General features: G+C 41.3%; 2 protein-coding genes across 9 annotated transcripts in view; both read right to left on the reverse strand.

Annotated features, from left to right (window-relative positions):
• Window positions 1-6,156, reverse strand: part of magi2b (membrane associated guanylate kinase, WW and PDZ domain containing 2b) — a 71,624-nt gene extending 65,468 nt beyond the window's left edge. For 6 of the 8 annotated variants that reach the window (XM_020079544.2, XM_069529248.1, XM_069529246.1 and 3 more), the window contains exon 1: window positions 5,479-6,155. In XM_020079544.2, the coding sequence (XP_019935103.2) occupies window positions 5,479-5,776 (298 nt within the window). In that variant the 5' untranslated portion in view covers window positions 5,777-6,155. Of the gene's footprint in view, window positions 1-5,478 lie in introns of all 8 variants that reach the window. The other 2 variants (XM_069529247.1, XM_069529251.1) reach the window with 1 other exon arrangement.
• A 5,404-nt stretch (window positions 6,157-11,560) lies between these two features.
• Window positions 11,561-21,368, reverse strand: LOC109624403 (guanine nucleotide-binding protein G(i) subunit alpha-1). The gene is made up of 9 exons (XM_020079032.2): window positions 20,844-21,368; window positions 17,484-17,526; window positions 16,928-17,069; window positions 15,774-15,931; window positions 15,507-15,635; window positions 14,394-14,523; window positions 14,159-14,312; window positions 12,744-12,936; window positions 11,561-12,644 (listed from the first exon to the last, which is right to left on the reverse strand). Exons 1-8 carry the CDS (start codon window positions 20,959-20,961, stop codon window positions 12,746-12,748), a joined length of 1,065 nt encoding a protein of 354 aa, XP_019934591.1. The 5' UTR covers window positions 20,962-21,368; the 3' UTR covers window positions 11,561-12,644; window positions 12,744-12,745.
• Window positions 21,369-22,264: the final 896 nt, after the last annotated feature.

Here is a 22,264-nt window from a genome sequence, read left to right on the forward strand (position 1 = left end):
GTCCATTGTGCTATTGTCATTATGTGAAGTTGATAAAACAAAGACAGGTCCGAATTATAGAAACAGGCACTTTAGTTCATCTGATTTAGGAAGAATCTGTCAGTGGCAATATAAAAAGAAAATCAGATGACTTTGTCTCTCCAAGTATGTATTCTTACACCTTCAACATATTCTTCCATGAAAACCACCCCTCCCTTTTCAAATCTCTTACCCCGTCACACACACACACACACACACACACACACACACACACACACACACACACACACACACACACACACACACACACACACACACACACACACACACACACACACACACATTCTGTCCTCTCCATACTGTGCTGACACCTCTTGGTTCACTTTTATAAACCTGCCACACTGATTTGAGCAGCTGTTTGTGTTTGCACCTCGCTCCTGCGTGATGCTGCTGAGGAGATGAACACAGATGAGAGATGTTTATCACATGATATAAGTACAGAGCCAATACCAGCGTTTAAAATAAAATCCACAGCAAAATGTTTTTTTAAATTACAAATGCATTTGGAAGAATTCTTATCATTTAAGTTTAAAAAACAATTATTTCAATGAAATGACTGAAAAGCACTAACAACATGTCCTGTATTGTAGGGCTATTTATATAGTTTTCTAACTGTATATCAATCCGTGTGTGCATAACTAGATTTTTAAGTGTGTAAAGAATGTGCTGAGATTTACAAATGAGTACAGGCAGATGCAAATGTTTTGTAAACATGTAAAAAAAAATGTAATGAGATCTGTGTATGTGTAGACAAATCTGTAAATGGATCTAAATAAAACATAGGGAATTAAAACAGATGAGTATATGTGCTCGGTCACATTGCACATAGTAACACTGCACACGATGAAAGGACCTGTACTGCTTCCAGAGGGCAGCAGTGTGATGAGATGGTGACCTGGGTACGATGAAGATGTTTGTGGCCTGGTGGTAACAGTGGGTTCTGTTAGTGGAATGAATTCATCACTTGTTCTATGAGTGAGACCTGTGCTTTCAACTGTGATGTCTCAGAATTTCCTCAGTGAAAAAAAATAATTCAACAGCTACAGAAAATATGTGAAAGCCTGACTGTAGAGGTTGCAGAGTATTAACTCACATATTACTCTTTCCTTTCTACTGCTGTCAAACTGTACAACCAGCAATGCTCCCCCACCATTCACCCAGGCATATACGGATATATATGTGCAACATCTCTTTGTAACAAGTCTTTTTTCACCCCGTTGCTCGGAGACTGTGTGCAATATTATTCATGTAAACAATGTGCGATATCGCACATTGTGTAGATACTCCAATTTTTCTCTCCACACTACCTACTCTCATCTATATCCTGCTGCTGCAGCTACGATGCTAATTCCCCCCCAGTGGCATTAGTAAAGTTCATCTTATCTTAAATAACTGTAGGAATCAGTTTTGTTTTGATTCTGTGGTGAAGATGGTTAGCATGCCATTAGTTCAGATAAGGTTTCAGCTTATCCATTTACATGACTGAGAAGGGAGACACTTGAAACAGTCACACACACACACACACACACACACACACACACACACACACACACACACACACACACACACACACACAGCAGGGGTATGAATAACAGCCCTCTTGAGATTCACACACAAACCATATTTCTCTTTCTGGCAGTTTTTAACATTCTATCACGTTTAGTTTTTTTCCTGGCAAAGCGAATCAGTGTTCCATGACTGACTGAATAAATGATATAGATATTTATAGAACACGTGATGTTTATGGAGATTATTAGAAGGTGACTTGATGCACAACTCACACATGTGTGACGTGTCCAGAAATGTTGCCAACACAGGACTTGTGATCACGATGCTGTCCATGTTCACAGTTCAGTCTCTAAACTGGCTCAGAACTGGGCTGCAGCAGCAGTGCCACATATAAAGGAGGTTACAGTAAAAGATGCATAATAATTAAATATTTGGTGAGATTGCTCTGCAAGTTTCTTTTTTCTTTTAGCCGTGTGCTCAAGCCTCAGGCTAGCTGGCACAGAAAGACGGCTCACTGCGACGAGACCAGTGTGTAACAGTTTTCCATTTTTCTAATTAACTGTAATTTCTAGGTGTACACATGTGCAAATTAAATCTGTGTGCATGAACCTTTTTTCTACATACACAAACATTTCTAGTCCAATGGGGAACTTCAATACACATTCACATATTTTTTTGGTTTAAATAAATATGTGACAAACAAGATTTTGTAATGATTCCCCTGCATACTCTCTGAAATAGCTGCAGCACCCATGCACATTTGCTCCGCTCCTGATTAAAACTGCACTCAGATGACCAAATGTTGCTGCACAAATGTCCTTCAGTTTGAGTCCTTCTAGTCGTGTTAAAGCTGCTCATGTGCACTCACGATACTTCTGGCCTCAGATTTCTGCTCTCACATTTGGATTTTTGTTAAAAAACCCTGTGAAAAGCCCCCAACCAATAGAACACCAGGTATGACATTAGCAAATTAAATAATCACTGCGCATTGTGGATGCATTTGCTTTACTTTGTACAGAGTCCCTCAAAGGCAATGCCTCTATTCAAATGCCTCTATGCAGAACTGAGAACTGTGGTGAGAGTAAGGGTCAGGGTCAGGGGCAGAGTCGGGCTGTGACCTCGCTCTGGAGGCCCGTCAGGCCTCTCTGTCACTGCCCTAGTCCCTCTGAGGCGGATGAGGGGGTTTCTACATTCTATCTGACTGAGAATAGCTTGTTAAGATGAGTAAGTCTATGCATGTTTGCATGGGCAGTCAGACATGGTCGTGCGCCCAGACAGGACATCCATCTCTGATTTGGCTGCGCGTGGCCTCTGAGCCGAGCGACTGGACCGCTTCTAGACGATTCCTCTGCGGGCCGCAAGTGTGTCAGCCGCTGTCTGGAAACGCAATCCCATAAATACACTCCTCTCTCCAATGGATGGTATTCAAATAGTAATATGACAGCCAGCAGAGAGAAACTGGGGGTGAGAAGAAAATATATACATACAGATGGGGACAACAAGCTGAATGGACTCAAACAGCAGCATGTCAAGGACATTTTGAGTAGAGAACAGGCTGAGCTGGGTAGTTCAATAAACAGACTCATGTATAAATGGATAAGAGAGGGAGGGAGAGAATTGAACTGTGAGATACATGCACATTAGCATTTAACCCCTCACACATCACAAGACTCGTACTCTGTCGTGGGCTCCAACTCAATAATCAATCACATTAACACAACCCATGAAAACACCGAGCATGATGTGCAAAGTCAAATCCTCTGCAAGCAAACTCGGCAATGTCCGAAAATAAAAAACTGCTTTGATTTTATTGCTTTACTGATGTCCCAGGAACAAGCCACTGTAATGTTCATTTCATGGCTCAGAACGCAGGCCCCCCTCCTTTTTTCAGCCACTTATTGGGACTTAAACTGAGGCACGGAGGGTGCGAGGGTGATAAATATCTCCTCCACTGCTCCTTCAATCCAATGTTCTAGTCATAGAGCCTGTCCACTTTTACACTTGCTGACAGAAGCAGGTCACTCAGTCAACAGTGTTGCCATAAATCCACTGCTACGCTCAGAAACATTACAACAAGCCCGCAGCTCCAGAGGCCACAACTATTATACAACACACCATCAGAGCATCGGCTGACAATAACAAAACCCTCTGAGGCTTATCAAACCGTGACCGTGACTGTGTGTGTGTGTGTGGGTGTCCTTTAGTATTTTATTTTATTTTAAACTTTAGATTTTTATACCTTTTATTGTTAATTTGATTAATTTTATTATCATGTTTCTCCATTTTATCAGTTTAATCTTTATGTATTTTATTTATATTTTTAATATGTGTGTTTGTTTTAATCTGTATCTAATGTTTATCCTTCCACTTTACACAGGGTTTTGTGGTTACAACTTCCATCATGTTTGTGCAGCATGTTGTGCTTCCACCTACAATGAAATGTGCCATTTAAATAAAACTTTGCTTTGTGTGTGTGTGAGAGTGTGTGTGTACTTGTGTGTAGTTTTTAGAGCCAATTTTGGTCCAAAACCATCATTGTACAGGACTTTTTGGTCGGTCCTCACAACTCCAATGGGCTATTTGAGGGTTTTAAGGTTATAGTTAACTTTAGGTTAGGGTCAGAGTAAGGTTTAAGGTTAGGCCTTTAGTTTTCCTGGTTAAGGTGAGGGGTAACTAAGGTTAGGGTTAGGTATGAACTTGTCGGGATAGTTCACCGAAAAATGAAAATTCTCACCACTATGCAGATGGAGGGGTGGGTGAAGAGTCCACAAAACACTTGAGGCATCTCAGGGGTAAACAGTGTTGCAGCCAGTTGAAGAGCCCTTCTTCAGACGTGAAACAGAAAAACACAAAATGCCTCCATACTGCTCATGTTACAAGTGTCCCCAAGGGCACGTGCGTGGTGCACGTTCGCATCGCTACATCCGCTAGCATCACTTCTTCTGGTAGTGGACTATTAGGGTTAAAACACATGTAAATGACGCTGTATCGAGTCGAATATGAATGTCGGGGCTTGCGGACACTTGGAAGACACCACATGAGTAGTATGGAGGCAAGCTGTGTTTTTTGTCTGTTGTTTTATTATGTCTGAAGAAGAGGTCACTTTGGCTGAAGCACTGTTTACCCCTGAGAGGCTCCTAAAGTGTTTTGTGGACTCAAACACTTCACCCACCCCTCCATCTGCATAGTGGTGAGTAGATAATAAGTGGATTTTCTTTTTTTGGTGAACTATCCCTTTAAGGTTATGGGATAAGGTTTTAGTAAGTGCACAAACCTCTTTGTGTTCTCATGTTGACTACAGAGTTAATCGATATGAAATCAGGCTCCATGACACATTATTTCCATCCGTGCGTAATTATACCGTAATAACACGTATACAGCACAGTCTAGACTGTCAGCCGGCTCACTAGCAGTGTGTGTGTGTGTGTGTGTGTGTGTGTGTGTGTGTGTGTGTGTGTGTGTGTGTGCAGCTCAGACTCTACGCTACAGCAGCGGAGAGAAAAACATCTGATCCACGGCGCAGGCCTGTTTCTGGTGAGACGAGGAGCTCGAACCAAAACAAGGAGAGAACCGCAGGCTTTGGCATCGCGCCTGAACGGACACACCCCCTCCAGGCAGTGGCATCGAACCAGTGACACTGTGGTAAACAAACGGCGGCGGCGGCGGTCTAATCATTATCGTCAGTGAGCCTGGTGGACTGAGCCCGTCATTACGGCTCGTAATTACATCCCAGCAGCACCCGGGCCTAAACACAGCTCTGCGCTTTGTCCACGAAAACACACGACTCGTGTCTCCACTGACAGATGAGTGCACAGGTGACATCTTGATCACACCAGCTACACACACACTCACTCCAACACTCACACACTCACAGTCACTCTCACTCCTCCCGCCTCCCTCGTGCTCTCCCGGTCCCTCTCCTGGTCTCACCTTGTTTGACACACTTGAAGCGGACCGGGTCTTTGCAGTGCTTGATCACCGCCAACACGTCCCGGGTGGTGAGCCCGGCCACTGGCATGTCGTTGACCTCCAGCAGCAGCTCGTCCTGGGCCAGCTTGCCGCTCTGGATCAGCCCCTTCCCCTGCTTCACCTCGCCGAAGTAGGGGAACTGGCCGTTTTCCGCGCCCCCCTTCAGCTCGAACCCCAGCTCCCCGTCCTTCCCCCGCGTCACCACCGCTTCGTGGACTTTGTTGGTCCAGTGGTTCTTCTTCTTGAGGCTCTTAGACATGGTTAGGGCGAGTTGATCTCCACGGGCTAGCCCATACAAACGCCTCCTACCATTTCATCTCATCCCAGCCTTTGTTGGCGACCGACCGGCTGCAGCTTCACGGCGCCCGTGGCTCCATCACCATCAGCGGCGCACGCCAGGCGCAGTGTCCGCTCGGCGAGCCGCGCAGTCGGACGGAGGGCTGCGGTACGGCGCGGCGGCGGGTTGCTGAAATGATTCTTACTCTGTCAGACACACAGACAGAGGAGACTGATACTGGCGGATGACCCGGATGTGAAGCCTGAAGGAGGGGAGAGATGAATGGTTCTGGTTCGGCGTTAAAGGATGGAGAGGAGGGGAAATAACAGGAGGCGCTTCACTCCCACTACACTGCCAGGGGCGCTTCCTCAGGCTGACTGTGATCACACACACACACACAAGCGCAATGGCATGTAGACCAGGCTGGGAGGAACCTCAGTTTACACTGTTAGACTGTGATATAAACCAAATCTGTGCATGAGCTACAGCTGCAGACATGTTGGAGAAATGAAGTAGCTTAACCACATGGCTTAGTTTGTGGTTATTACTGTAAAATGTAGAATGAAGTTTGTTGAACACTCCATGCACCACTTAAACACATGAACTACAATGACATAAAGGCCTCAAGGTAACACCAGTGTCCAGGAGACGTGTTGTAGAAGGGCCTCCGATTTAAAACCAACTAAAATTATCATTATTATTTCAGTTTTTATTGTGATTACAAGCTGCACTCCACTAGATGTGAGCTTTAAAATATCTAATCAGCTTAATTTGTCACTTTAATAATATACTTACAGCATACATGAGAGCAAAACGCCATACTCCACATTTAAAAAGAACAATAAGAAACATTTAGACACAATATATATGCACAAATACCATATCATCGAAGGAGAACTTTATAAATATCTGTTTGTTAAAGTTAAGGTTTGAGAAATGTCTTGGTTTTGTAAAATAAACTATGGTTTATTAAGTCTTGGATTGGGGAGAGTTGCTCTCAATCCAATATCTCAATATCTCAATTTAATATTTTGGCAAAAAACAAATGGACAGCTCAGACAGATGTTTTCACCGTGTTGAAAGAAACGACATTTATCATCTGTTCTCTTTGGTGCCCAGATTTCCAAATGTTTAGGATCCATACAACATGAGTACACGTCACAGGTTCAACTCCTCAATGACCTGACAATTCACTGCATGTGTTTCCACCACATTTCTGTCCATCTTCACCATCTCCTTCAAACATAAAGTGCCCAAAAATACCAACTGTATCACCTCTTGAAGTTGGTGACCGTTACATAATTGCCCAGATGACATAAATCCAAATCCAACAGAGAATGACAAATCCTTTTGTCGTCATGACGTTTTCATGAGTGCATGGTTTTACAAAGTGGGTGAAGTAAAGTTTCAATCAATATTTAACAGAAGAGTCAAGACCCGCTCCTCTCCATCTACTGTGGATGACAGTCCCTCTTACTGCCACTCTCTGTGTGTGCGTGTGTGTATTTTCAGAACATGCAATGTGCTTTTGTAATGTGAGTACCCTCCCTACAAAACAACATTAGTGCACACACCCCCTTCTGCATTTGCAACCAGTAAATAATCCATGAAAAGCACTAGATTCACTTTGACTGTCACTTTACTTTACTCCAGTGTCCTGGCATGTAGGTCAAACATACATTCTGGTTACAGCAAGTGCTTTGACAAATATTCTAAGCCCATGATGATGCAAACTAGATGATTATCAAAGACTAAGCACCACAGAGGAGAAACAGCACTGACATAATCCAGAAAACTGCCTGGATTAGGAGATAATATACTCAGAGGGGAAATTAATCTCTGCTTTGCCTTATTTTTGCCTCTGCTGGTGGATGTGAGAACTGCAAAAGGCCTGTGGTCTGCACCAAAATACACTGTATAGTTCAGAGGTTTGGAAGTACATGTTATAGTAAATTCAGAGTCCAGCAGAATCTGATTCAAAGTCCCAACTACTGTTTGATTTAACATAGGATTATAATCTGGCACCCTGTTGTATTTTTTTTCTGCACAGGACAAATCCTGCACTGATTTTTCTTCCTGAGCTCATCTATCTATATCTGGATCAGAGTATTTCACTATTTTTGAATCAGCTTTGTGAATAGAAGTGTGATAGAAGAACAAAAAGGAAAAGACGTCAGCTGTCGAAGCTTTGAGCTGGAGCGGCTAAATTTGGAGTCGTTTCAAGCGACTTTGTCGTTTAAAGATTTTCTCCTGACAAGGTACTGAAGTGGAGCAGCAGCTCTCAGTAGTGTCTGGGTGGCCAGTCACACATGGATAGTTTTCGTGGGAGGTGAGTTTACATGAGCTCATAACAGCATTGTGATGACGTCCACTTCTAGATCTGGTAAATACCACTGCAGATATTTTCTGAACAAACATTTGGCTTTGAGGTGATTCTGTGGGAGGCCTGAGGGAAGAGGAAAAAGTTTGTTTCGCAAAAAAATCCACAGGAGTGTGGACGAGCTATAAGTGTTGTAGTGCTGTATGATGACTTGGAAGGAAAAGAGATTAAAAAACAAGAGCTTTATCTTTGTTATCACCCTGCATGCTAGCATAGATGGAAGCAGGGTATTGTTATCGCCCGTCTGTATAAAAAACAACTCAACAATGCGTGGACAGATTTTTTGCTTTCAATATTACTTGGAATGGTATCTCCCAAAAATAAACACTGGAGCCGATTGGTCAAAGGTCAAGATCAGGCTCAACAAAAAACTTCCCAAAATACACATTTTCTAAGGGGACAGTGGGACTCGAGAGACAATCTGAAGCTTACATTGTTTAGAAAAAGATTCCCCATCATATGATATCATGTGATAAGTGACGTCATGAGGAAGTTGCGCACAAGTCAGAAAATCATGCATTGTTACAAAAATTTATTTTCCGAGGTGTTTCTGAATCCTATAGAACTGTAAACACAACTTATAGCTTATATAGATCAAAACATCATGTATGATCAATTTATCATGACATCATTTTGTCAGAAAGTCATAAAATAAGGTCATTGCGTAGTAAGACATTCACTTTTAATACCTATTCATCACATATGGCATAGATGACACAATGACATCGTTATGAAATGGCATCTTAACTCTATAGAATGTTAGCATTGCCTGAACGGGGAACATGCAGCTCGTGTACAGGGTGTAAATTGCCCCTCCAATTCTATTTTTATTCTTTCACTTTCTGTCAGATTATCATTGATCTACATTAGCTGTGATCATAAACATCAGAAACATCCATACAGGCTTCCTCGCAGTGCTTGGTGGGGGATATTACTTCACATCATCATTATAGACGTAAAATAATGAGCATCCTAAAGCACTCTGCCAACAACAGAAGGCAAAAATACAATAACATCAGGCAGCCTGCACACTCAGAGGGGGATTTTCAATAGAACTCATATGGATTTAGCTCAGTGCTTCTCTTACTGACTCATTGCTCTCTGCATTTGCTGTTGGGGAGCAAATGCATACTAAGTTGTTTTTATTGCTCGGCAAAGACAAGGAGGGGAGAGGGGTCACCTTCACGCAGACATTCATGCACTCAACAGGGTGAACAGACCCCTCCCGTCTTTATCATCTTTAGTTAATCCACTGATGCACCCGGGCGTAACAACAGAGACGAACAAATCAAATATCATCCAATGCCTTTTGACATCCACTATATTTGGAAGACATTTTAATCTTTGAAAGTATATAGATAACACACTGGTGTCAGAAGTGTGCTGGATTGTTTCAAATGTGCTCCCACACACAGAATATGTTAACTTGACTAAATGGTTCAAGGGAATTGGCAAATAAAATCACTTTGGCTCATTCTCCGAGCTCAGGATAAGATTTAATTATGCAGTGAAACTTGTGATGTATTACACCTGTAACCTCTAAACCAAACCACACAGGGATCATCACTAGAGCCGGAGACAAAGCAGCTGATATGACTTCATCACAGACATATTGGTATTGATATGGGCTGTATGTCAGTCCACAAAATAACAAGAGACTGCAGTGATGATATGTTGGAGAGTGATGCTGTCACATTTTTCAACCATAGTATTTCCTGCTCCATAGATTTCTTTGAAGAGAAATTTAAAGCTGCACCAATTGATTTTTGTTATTAAACTGACGATAACTGATATCTTATAATATAATAGCAATTTATCAAATGAAAACTAGAGAGGCACGAGGCCTAACCATCCAAAACGATTGTATAGTTCTTAGCACAGAAATATAAAAGAGAGCAGGATTGTTCTGATTATCCAAACTATTTATTTGTCATAAAACATAATCAAAGAAAGTGAAAAAAAACTAACACCTCTTAAGGTCACAAACTTGTACTATGAGTTTAATTTAGCTGTTTACACCTGACAGTTAACTTTTCATACTCACGTCTTCATTTTCAGTGGTATTTATCTTATCTTACTACTCGCAAAAGAGGGAATAGCATATTTCTCAGTGTTGAGCTATATTCCATGATCAAAAATAAACTTATAGACCAACCATATTAGCAAACACATCTTTTTTTTCGATTTTTAAAACTAAAAAAATATCAGTGCTAGCTTTGAAAATCCAGTATCAGTGGGAAATAATCCATGTCTGCTATATTATCAGATAAAATACCCTCACATTGCTTATAAATTCTCTCTCTTCCAGGCTTCTCAGATGTGAAGACTTTTAAGTGATGTACGACTTGACTGCAGATCAGAAACATGAGCTGGTTATTATACATACTGTCGTTTCTTCAGATGAGATAGGAGGTTTGGAACAGATCCTTTTTGCTTCTTCTGTGGTCACCTTCATTAGCATCATCCTCTTCTTCTCTTTCCTCTACCACATACTTTTGTTTCCACGTCGTTTCATCTCCCGGGGGGGGGGGGGGGGCTTTGGAGATAAGTTGAATGAGTCTGCAGTTAGATTTTAAAAATCACACAATGACTCCCAAAAATAGTGTCTTCTAAGCTAATGCCTAATCATTGTTCTTGAGCAGTGAGGGCTTAGCTTAGTCTGTGAGGCAGGAGTCAGCCCCATCATTTCAGTGTTGAGATATGTCTTAAAATAATTGGAGAAAGAGGTTTGTTCTGATAACTATCTCTAAACTCACTATTTTGATGGTTGGTTTGTTATGAATATTAAATCACCACAGCCTGAGGGAAAATTACTTTTTCAGGTTGAGGATTAATTAGTCCTAATCTCAGGGCATTTCCAGTGGAAATGTCCTATAAAAGGCAGATACATCTTTGTAAGACACAATCTATGTTAATTATATTAAAAATGGTGAATAGATTTTTCCTCGGTCGTCTCATTTATGACCATCATCAGCCATCAGTTACATAATGTGTCCACTAGGCGGAACTATTTGCTGTTGAAAGGTACTTGCAGCCATTATGAGAATTCTATTTTATATCACAACTAGTGTTTAAAGACAATCATGTAAAAACAATGTAATGTGGAAATTTGAAACTTGCAGGGCAGATTCTGACAAACACCCGGTTCAGTCAAGTAGCAGCTGTTAAATTCACACATTTTGTATAAAAATAAACAGAACAATTGATTATGAAAGTAGCAGCCAGACTGGACATTGACAGATTCATTGATTAATAGTTTTGGCTTGGATTTGTGATTTTTGTGTCATTATATCAACCTTCAACGTTCATCTACATCAGTCAAATGTTCACCTGTTAAGAAAAAAATAAATATTTACACACACACAAAAACAGACAAGAGAAAAAGGTGTTGCATAAGTTGCCATGGATTCACCACAACACCTCTTTTATTAGCAAAATCATGGATATTAGTCCACTAATGTCCCCATCCAATGGAAACAGAGGGCTGAGGGGATCTAGGGGGGATATGTAACTTGAAACCACAGCTCATAGTCATAAACAGAGCACTTGTACCCAGCCACCTGTCTGTCTATGCACTAAACTCAGATCTACATATGGTCCTACTGTCTGCTACAAGGCCGCCATTGGCATCCTCTTTTCAAAGCTTCTCTTTATGTCATGAATCAATCAGGAATGTTTAAGTTTGTGGCGGCGCACCAACAACGTGCGCTCGTTAATTAGAGAGAGTAGCTTCTATTTGGCCGCTTAGAAAAATAAAAAACTTTGAAAGAGGATGACAATTAGAGGAATAAAGTCCCTTTGTTTTATATTGTGCACGCACTGAAACACGCAGCCACTCACAATCACACAGGCTTTTGGCCTCAATCAAAAAAAAAAAGCTCCCGCTCTCAGCACACATGCAATCTCCACACATCCAGAGAGGCTTACACACTTTTCTCACAGTATGTCAGAGTCAGAGTGAATTGGTCTACAGAGTGACTTGGTCTTGCTTGGTTTTTACAAGGAGGAAAAAAATTGATGCAACACTGAAATAATCACAAAAAATGGATAATATGGACTCCAGGGGGCTTGCAAAGAGTTGAATGGTAAAGTCTACAGAAATCTAAAGTCAACAAAAATAAAACACTGCAACTAAGGCATGCAAGGCACAAGGGCCTACAAATAAAGAAGACAAAAAGTGTTCATTTGCGGACCAAAAAAAAGTGAAGGCCCCCCCTTTTTATATAAAACTTAAAAATAATGATAAGGTCAAACAAGCACATTTTAAAAACTGTGAAAAATCCCCAGAAATAGACAGTTGTACAAATATTTTACACAAAACATTTTTTCTACACACCGTCTTCAAAACTTTTAGAGATGAACATAAGTTAATAAGAGGTTAAAAGTGACATTCTCAGCAGGGTCCACGAAGAACCCTCCAGTTTGACTCCTCTTGAATAAAGTCACTCGGTAAGTCGGCCACCAGGCTGCCTAATCAACAACAACAAAAAGAATGATACAACGTGATTAGAGGAGAAGAATGTGACAGACCACCTTCATCCAGCTCGTCCCTGCAGCAGCAGACTTTACCTTTAGAAAAGGCCACAGTCCTTCAGGTTGTTCTTGATGATGACGTCAGTGACGGCATCAAACACAAACTGCACGTTCTTGGTGTCTGTGGCACAGGTGAAGTGAGTGTAGATCTCCTTTGTGTCCTTTCTCTTGTTCAGGTCCTCAAACTGGCACTGGATGTAAGCTGCTGCCTCCTCGTATGTGTTGGATCCTAAAGGAGGGGGCACAAAAAGGACCAGTTAATAGTAATAAATACATAAATAAATACAATTGCAGAGTAGAAATTGCCAGATTTGATCATAGAACATCTAATACAACTGTCCCACAACTATAGGACTATAACCATAATTATATATATTTATCATTTGTTTTAGCAATGAGTTTACAGTTAATGGTAGTTTATGTTGTATTGGATTAAATTATATTCTGCCCCCTCAAGTATGAAAAAAAGTGAATTAGAAACATCTCAGTAAAATGTAGTCAGGCACAACAGCAGCTTTAGCCATGACCTCAATAATAAGATCATTTAATTTTCACCTTTCCAACATTGTCATCTAAGCCGGAATATTATAAACTTTGTAGAACGTCTGAGGCATCCTGACATTTTGTCTCAAGTATGGGTCAAGCTCCAAAAACATTGGATTCTGCATTCCCACAATGCAGCTCAACATCACCTTTCAAACGCTACAGCTACAGTTTGAAACACTTTGTTGAAAAATTTAATCTTAAACAAAGATAAGCCTGATTACATCACTATATAGGATTTTCTCAGGATCCCAGAAGATATTATACATCATTAGTTACTGGTTTCATGGTAATGCTTCGCTTTTTCTGGGCAATTTCTCATTTCTAAATAGTTTGTCATTTATTCTATTACTTAAATTTATGTGAGTACCAATTTTATTAGTGAACCTGACAATGATGTATTGTTTAAACATGAAGCAGCCCACACAGTTGAGGAGCAGAGCAGAGAGGGAAATAAAGAAAGATGTTTGTGTCAGCTGTAGAGACTGCCACACCTTCGAGTGGCCACAAGAGGCAGACAAACTATGTTTTTTTTTTTAAAAGAAAAAAAGAAAAGAACTAAAAACCATACAGCACGAAAAACTCGTATCGTATGTGTACATTTTTATATTTTCCTCACATCACTCATTAATATGATGGCATAGTTTTATTTGTCGAAAAATGATTTAGACATGTTTTGGGATTTAAGCCCTCTTCAACATTGAAATCATCTTGTTAACACTTTCATAGACCTTGAGTTGAGACAGATGACATTTAAGATTCAGGGACCTGCAGACTTACATGTAAACTATTCAGTCACTTAAAAACACCATATATAGCTGGGTAGTTCACGTGCAACATAAAGGGTAGAGTATTTAGTGTATAACTCAGCTGAGCAGCACAGAAGTGTCTCTGGTTCTTTCTCTCACCTGCATATTCTGGGTAGCAGATTGTGAGAGGACTCTTTTTGATCTTCTCCTCAAACAGGTCTTTCTTGTTGAGGAAGAGGATGATGGAGGTGTCTGTGAACCACTTGTTGTTGCAGATGGAGTCAAACAGCTTCATGCTCTCGTGCATTCGGTTCTGAATGAGAAAATGTTAAAAAGTTAATAAAAACTGGAAGACGATGAATCTCAGGGTGTGATGAGGTCAGACAGGTTTTACCATCTCCTCGTCCTCAGCCAGGACCAGGTCATAGTCACTCAGAGCCACACAGAAGATAATGGCGGTCACTCCCTCGAAACAATGGATCCACTTCTTCCTCTCTGATCTCTGACCACCTACATCAAACATTCTGCAGCGAGAACACAGAACCAGTGTTTTATGATTGCAGCACACAAACAACACATTTTCACTTTGAAGCAGCTCAACTCTGACACTCTATTCATGGACAATAACTGTATATTTCTCTGTAGCAACATAATATTCTCAGCAGGATCCTGTAATATGGCTCAGAGCTAATGCTCACTCTATGTCCTTAGTTTGACTCCAGCAGTGGGGAAGTTTCTTTCCTGGAATATAAGCTATCCTTATCATCTGATTGTACAAAATGTATCAACCTTTTATTTCACTTAATTCATTCAGACTTTGTGCTCATAATAGATTTCTGTTTGGGAGACATTAATATAAGACATTACGATATTACGGATGTGGTAAGGGTCAGGGTAGAACCCATTCAATTTTGGTACGATCCGGATTAGTGGGTCTATGAGTGTATGAAATCTGGTGCAGCTTGAGAGAGTTTAACAAGACTGCGGAGGTATACACTTTACTGAGTGTCATTCTAGTTGGTAGAGCTCTAACATGCTCCAGGAAGGTTATGTTTTTATTGTGTTTGTTATCATGGTTACTCAAAATCTACTGATCTGTGAATTTTTGTGAAGGGACAGGGCATTATCCAAAGAAAATTCTCTTGGCTGTGGTATGAACTCTCCGACTACCTTTCAGGTCTTATTTTGTTGTCTCTTACAAATCAGCAGCTAGTGATGTCGTTTCAGTAGTTCATATTTTTCACACTGTTGAAAAACTGTTGATTCAAGATTTTTTATCTAAACATTGACTTACAACAATTTGAGCTGTTTCATTCCCACACATGACTGTTGCCATTTCTTGTCACTATTCTTCATGAATGTACATAGCCAAAAATAATACCCCCCATTGTTAACCCTCTACAAAGCTCCAATTGGTCTATTATTTTTCATGGTAGAGACATCTGGCATAGAGAACAACCCTGAACCCATTTGACTCAAACAAATCAACCATGGTGGTTGTACTCACTTGAAGTGCAGGTCCTTGAAAGTGAAGTGTGTTTCTACAATACCAGTAGTTTTGACTCTGGTCCGCAACACATCCTGTTGGGTGGGTACATAGGAACCGTGGGATATCCTGTCCAAGTCATTTAGGTAGCTTAGGAAAAAAAAGAGACAGAAGGATAAAGATTTACACAAGATACAAAAAGGGAAGTTTGCAAATTAAGACTGTTGAATGAATGGGAGATATTCAGTCAGGCCCACATTAGTTCCAGTGTCAGGGCTTGCTACTCACTATGCTGCAGAGTCGTTGAGCTGGTACTCTCGGGAGCGGCTGAAACAGGCCTGAACTCCTCCGTCCTTCCACAGCCGCTGGATGACCCCAGCCAGCTCGCCTGTCATGAAGCCCTCTTCGGCTGAACCTGCCAGGACGAACAGCTGCCGTGCATCATCCTGAGGAAACAAATCCAAGAGGACAAAGACAAAACTCCTACTTAAGTTGCAATCCACAAATTTTACACCTTTTATGCCAACAAGGATGGTTGGTGCAGTTTTAGTTACCAGATAAACATTTTACAACAATAATGAATGTTTACAGTAGATTCATTGTTAAAACTAACAGCATTCAGGGTATCACAGAAAGTGAAATCAGTTTGTGTAAATGCAATCACAACTGGCTGAATTCAATCTTGGACAGTAATTTCTCATCAAAAAACAACAAAAAACTACTTCTTCAAACTAAAATATTTCTGGGAGATAAAAACAACCCTCTTTAAATGAAGATAAATTAAAATTTAGTTTGTCTCTGTCCTGGTCAACTAGTTACCACTTTGCATAAAATTAGATTTTAAAAGCTGCACAGTGTCTTCAGCAGATAAGGGGACAAATATTGATTTCTATAAGAGCAGAACATCAGGAAAGAAAAGCTCTGGGTATAAAATTGGTCACGATGACAGAGCCAGGCCAGTCATGCTGAGGCAATGGCTAAGCCTCTTGTTATTCCAGGAAAAATCACGAAAATGAAACAGGAGTCTCTTCAGTATGAAGATGAAATAAAACACTCAGCAGTTTGCACTGTATTGATTTGCAGCAAATGTTAATAACACACTACACTTGTGCAAAACCGCAAACTTATTCACCAAGTCTCAAAAACAAGGGACACATAGCTGTTTACTGCAGAACATGGTTGCTGTGTACACTTAAGGCCACATACAGTACTCATGTCAGTAAACCTCAGCTCTGATGAAGCGTTTTGAATGTGATATTAAACCAGCTCTCTGCGACCTGCTGCAGATGAGAAAGTGAAAAAGAAAAATGTCCAGTGGGGCAGAATGACATATGACTGAGTAGCTGTTTGCCCTTACGGCACTGAGGTCTACATTAGCACTGAAGTACAATCTGTAATATGCTAAGAGAGTAAAGGCCAGCTTTGTTTTCCCTTTCACTCACCGCTCTAGCGGGATCAGAGAAGTCGATCTTGAGGCGTCCCATAGCTCTGATGATGGCGATAATGGACTGGATGGTGTTGCTGTAGACAACAGCCTTGTACTGCTTACACTCCTCCTCCGAGTATCCTGCTTCGTGGATAATCCTGTAATACAAACACACAATGTAAGCAGGAAGATCCAAGTAGCAGAGAAATGTTCATAAAAAAGAATATTATGACAACAGGCGGTTATTGGCTGAGAATGGCAAACTGTTTGTGCTATCATATTTCAGACAATGGAACCAAATTGTTGCTATGTACAGTCACATAGAAAGAAACAAACTAAAATTACAGTTATGCAACATAACTGTTTCGAGCAATGCCTAAAATAAAAATATATACTGTCCCTTATTAAATAAAACATTGAATAAAGGAATCATAGAATGTGTGTGAACTGTTGTATCACCTTCAGGGGATCTGATTCACACTAAGTACAGTGTGTCATTATCTCTGTATGAAGTCTGAGGGCTGTCAGTGCAACTCAAACACTGAACATTTATGTTGCTCATCCACACTTACTTCATCTGTTTTACGATCGTGCTTTTCCCAGACTCTCCAGCTCCTGAAACAGAACAGATCGAGCAAAACATTAAATATCTTTTATTAAATATTAAATAACATTTAACTTTAAATCATAGTTAATAAAGTAATAAGCATCATGTCACTGTGAGTACCAATCACAGATGAGCAGTTGAGGTTTATTGATTCAAGCTTCAAACACGTACAGACTTAAACATGGTTGGATACAGATTTGTAAATATCAGAAGAAAATAATTGAAAACAGGTCTCTTTATCACACATCCATGTCATTTTTTGGAGATTATCTTTTTAGCTTATATATATATAACTGTTATTTTCACAGGCGTTTCAATGAATATGCACTTGTTTGATTCTGTCGAATTACAATGACAATTTTTTCCCTTTAAAAACAAAATATGAACTACACCAATCTGTATTCTAAATCACTTTAAAGCCCTGCAGTTAAAAAAAACAAAAAAAAAAACAACCCCAACTAAGCTCCTAAATGATTATTTCATATCATCTATCACACTTTCAAATTGTATTTATTTTAACCCGTAGCACATCAGTTGCTACACTGCGACATAATGCAGTGAAGACGTGTCTACAGGTCTGTTGGCCAGGTCACAGTGCAATTGGATTAATCAACTGGATCCTCTCTGCAATGAGATTATACCAAGCTTAAACATCCCTGGGTTAGAAACTCATGCTGTGTCAGACTGACTGATTGGATTCAACTGTCAGAAGCATCTCATATGAACCATTTGATGTATGTGCCATCAATATGCAACGCTACATGGAGCAGCATTTCAGCCTCCCATCCATCCACCCATCAGCCAAAACCTCTTATCCTCTGAGGGCTGCAGGGAGCAGAACCAATTCCAGTTGACATTGGACAAGTTTCCAGTCTATCCCACAGCCTTCAAAGGTTAAACAATTTTTCTGAAATCCATTTGTAATAGCTAAAGAAGTGTTTGATGCAGTCTCTCATCCAGTTCTCCTGCAGCTCCCTGTGAGATACAGGAGTGCTTTCAGCTGAGCACACAGCATTTTAATTACTGTACCTCTGCAGGGACTCACCATTCCCCGGTGAGGAAAACTGTTCATCCATTTACCGTCCCATATGATAAACAGTCACCCAGCGCAGACACAGAGCTAATATTACAGAAAACATCACAACACACTTAGGTTTAATTCCCAAACACACATTCAAGCCTCACTGAGCTGCCAAAATTCTAGTACCTAATGGCTGCTAAGTAAAATGGTTCTAGTTTGCCACTGAGCTATAATATTTGATGTGGCTACACAGACTGAATCAGGGAACACACATACCTCTCAGGCTGCATTAGATGCAGGTATCTCCTGCAGAAAATACTATGCCAGCATGCCATTTTCTCTGCTATTGTATCATAAAAGCAACACTGCACAAAAACAAAGATCGCTCTTTATGATTTGCAAACATGACCTACATCTGAGGCAGTCCTCCCACTCTAAACATCCATCTAAGAAGCATGTCATTTTCTGATTACTGCATTAATGCAAACACCCCAGATGGGATGCCCGAAAGAAGGGAAGGCGGCCATTCTATCTTGCTCAGAAACAGAGTGTAAATGATATTCAGCATTACAAACGTGGAAGTGAGACGCACTCATGCATTCAAAGATATATTGTAATAACCCCATCACATGATAAATCCCCAAACCAATTCCACCTGTCTCCTGCAGGTGCTTGTGGAAATTACAGCAGGGAGAAAAAGCAAAACCATGAAAATTCAAATCAGGTCAATCTCAAATGACGCACCCACACACATACAAGGAAAGAGTGCTGCAGCTGTGCAGCTGTACAGTGTCTGTGGTGAAGTCACATGTCTGAAAATAAGTCATGCCACAGACACAACCCTGTTTCTGGAAGAGATTCAGTTAAACATGCTTGATAACTACTGCATCTCCCATACAGCTTGTTGAGCACACGCCCCGGCAGATGTCCAGTTATATGGACTCCATGTCTCTGTTGTGTGTTTCTGTGTGTGTGTGTGTGTGTGTGTGTGTGTGTGTGTGTGTGTGTGTGTGTAGTTACCACAGATGCCTACTGCTGTCAGCCAGGCTGAATAGGTTGCTATGCAACCTCATGGCCGACTTTTCTTGACTAAGACAGGCAGCAGTGGTTATCTGCAGCCAGTGAGAGGAACTGAGAGAGGTGTGGCAGCTGTCTTCAAGACAATTACACACATGAATCTGTGAGATGAAATACCGGTGCAGGGTTGTGAACCTGGATATCACCTGGAAGATTGTACAGATTCACGTTACCGTGCAGCTGACCGTCTGTGTGCTGCTGCAGAGTGAAAGGCTTGCTCACCACATTCAAATGACCACACTAATGTTTTCCCTATGAAGACACCACATGAGCTGAACACATTGTGGATCAAACACAAAATAAGATCATCACAAACAAGCTGTCAACACATTACATGTAGAATGATTACAAACAGTGCATATCTCATGAGAGCCTGCAGTCAGGATATATTGTTCAATTATTTCATCCAGATCCTGAGGATAAATACAGATTCGCATATTCTCTAGACCCACCACACTAACTGTGTTAAATTACATCTGCACACACAAAAACGTGTGTAGTGAGGATTCATCTAAATGATGTATATTAATAAGAAACATATGGTTGGTTTTACAAACATTAGCTTGTTCCGTGCTGTTAGCCAGATTTCTCGCTTTTTCTTTCGGGTGAACCGGCCTAAACGACGCTTGGTGTTTATTGCATGTGATTAAACGGCTGTAAAACACGAAGACGGCTAACATCTTGAATGTGAATCATAATCATGAAAACGCTTCGCCACGGTAGCGACAGCAGTGCGGCCATTTCAGACTTGTTGCGGGATAAAATCTCATTCACAAGTTCAAGCCTTGGGCGAGCTAACTAATCCGAAGCTAGCGTCGGGGGCGCTAACCTAGCTAAAGCAGCTAGCCGCTCAGCTAAATTAGCTCTGTGATTTAACGGCTGGTCGCTGTCGGGATTAAAACTAATCTCGCAGTAACCTGATAACTGTCTAATGAGCTGAGCTGCTTCTAATGTGTGGAGCTGAACAGTTAAATACAAAAGACGTGAACTCCAGCGGCCAACTTTTTTTTTTCTCTCTTTTCTTTCTACGTCTCCACTGAGACGTTCACATGAAGCCGAGTCTGAACTCCTGCGCACGTTCCGTCAACTTATTCAACCGTGAAACTTCGAGTTGGCAGAAATGTGCTTTGATACGTGTTGGATCACAAATCAAGGGGAGGAAGGTGGAGGGTTCGATCCCCAGCTAACAGACCCGCAGCCCCGCTCCTCCCTCCGTGTTCCGCTCACCGAGCAGCAGCAGCTTCACCTCCCGAGCCGCCTTCTCTCCGTCGTCCCGCAGGTTCCTGTCGATCATCTTGCTCCGCTCCTGCGCCACCTTGTCGTCCGTGCTCAGCGTACATCCCATCTTCTTCTTCTCTCCTGTCCTCCGAATAAATAAATCTTCTTTAAAAATAAAAGAGGGACTCAAGATACTACGACGCAACTTTAACTAGGGGCGCAGCGACATGCAGAGGCTACCGAGCTAGCATCCAGTGAGGAGGAGGAGGAGAAGAAGAGGGAGGAGGAGGAGGGGGAGGCGGTCTGTCTCTGCTGCTCCGCGGATTCAAACACGCCCTAGTCTCTCTCACGCTCCGGTGTCACAACCACGACGCGTGAAAATGTTGGTTATCCTCAAAGTGCGACTCTCAGGGCGGCTGGCTCTGCTCTTTGCGTCTGGATCCTCCGGAGAGAAACAGGAGGAGGTGACCGATGCTCCGAGTCTGAGAATATTCACTTCCTGTTCTTCATCCAACAACACCCCGGAACTGCGCGTGCGCCCCAGAGCAACAAGCTGCTTTCAAATCTTCAATCTTCGAGCTGTGTGATGTCAGGGCCGCGCACAGACCCTCAGAGGGGCCGGTACAGAGCTACAAAGGGGCCCATGGAGCAAAATATGGAAACACAAACCTTATTTGTAGCACAACATGTTAAATTATTGAAATCCTTAAACAAACAAAAACTTGGAATCTCATCAAAATCATAAGCAAATATTATTTTAGGGCTGCTGCACTCAGATTTTTGACCTGATTCACCCTTTCTGTCCAATCGGTGCCAATCATCTGGTCACATATTCCCGAAGTGTGAGGGGTTTACAAAATAATCTTAATGCTACTGATTGTCGTAGCCCCCCTCCTGTTTGATATTTATGATGATCGACTTCATCAGAAACCCGCAACTGCCATCGAGAGCAAGCCGAACAGAAAGTGTCGCCAGCCGGATGTTGTGTATACTTGTATGGCTAAGACTAAACACAACAATACATTTCCAACTCACCTCCAGCTTGCGCCGCAAAATGTATAAGCCAATGTATAGTCTTTTTCTCTGTTTTGTTTTTTCACTGCAAAGCCGAACACACCAAACTGTGGCAAGCTGAAAACATCTGTCAGCCTCCATGTTTTTTTTCTGAAGTCACAGTTCCAAGGATGGTGGTAAGGGACAGAAACTTTGTTTGCCTAATGCCATAAAAAATAGAAGAAGAAGAACAGGAAGAAGAATGACGCAAGTTTCGGTGAAATCTAAAGTCTCTGGAATCAAAACTGTGAAGTTTATCCTATAAAGTGTTTGGCATGACGTTCTGGCCAAATCATCTAGTGTGTGCCTTTGGACGATTATAATATTGATCAGTTAAGTCTGTCATTATGTATGTGGTAATGTGGAGGATAAGAGTT

Source organism: Paralichthys olivaceus, chromosome 7, assembly GCF_024713975.1.
Source record: "Paralichthys olivaceus isolate ysfri-2021 chromosome 7, ASM2471397v2, whole genome shotgun sequence".
Taxonomy (NCBI): Eukaryota; Metazoa; Chordata; class Actinopteri; order Pleuronectiformes; family Paralichthyidae; genus Paralichthys; species Paralichthys olivaceus.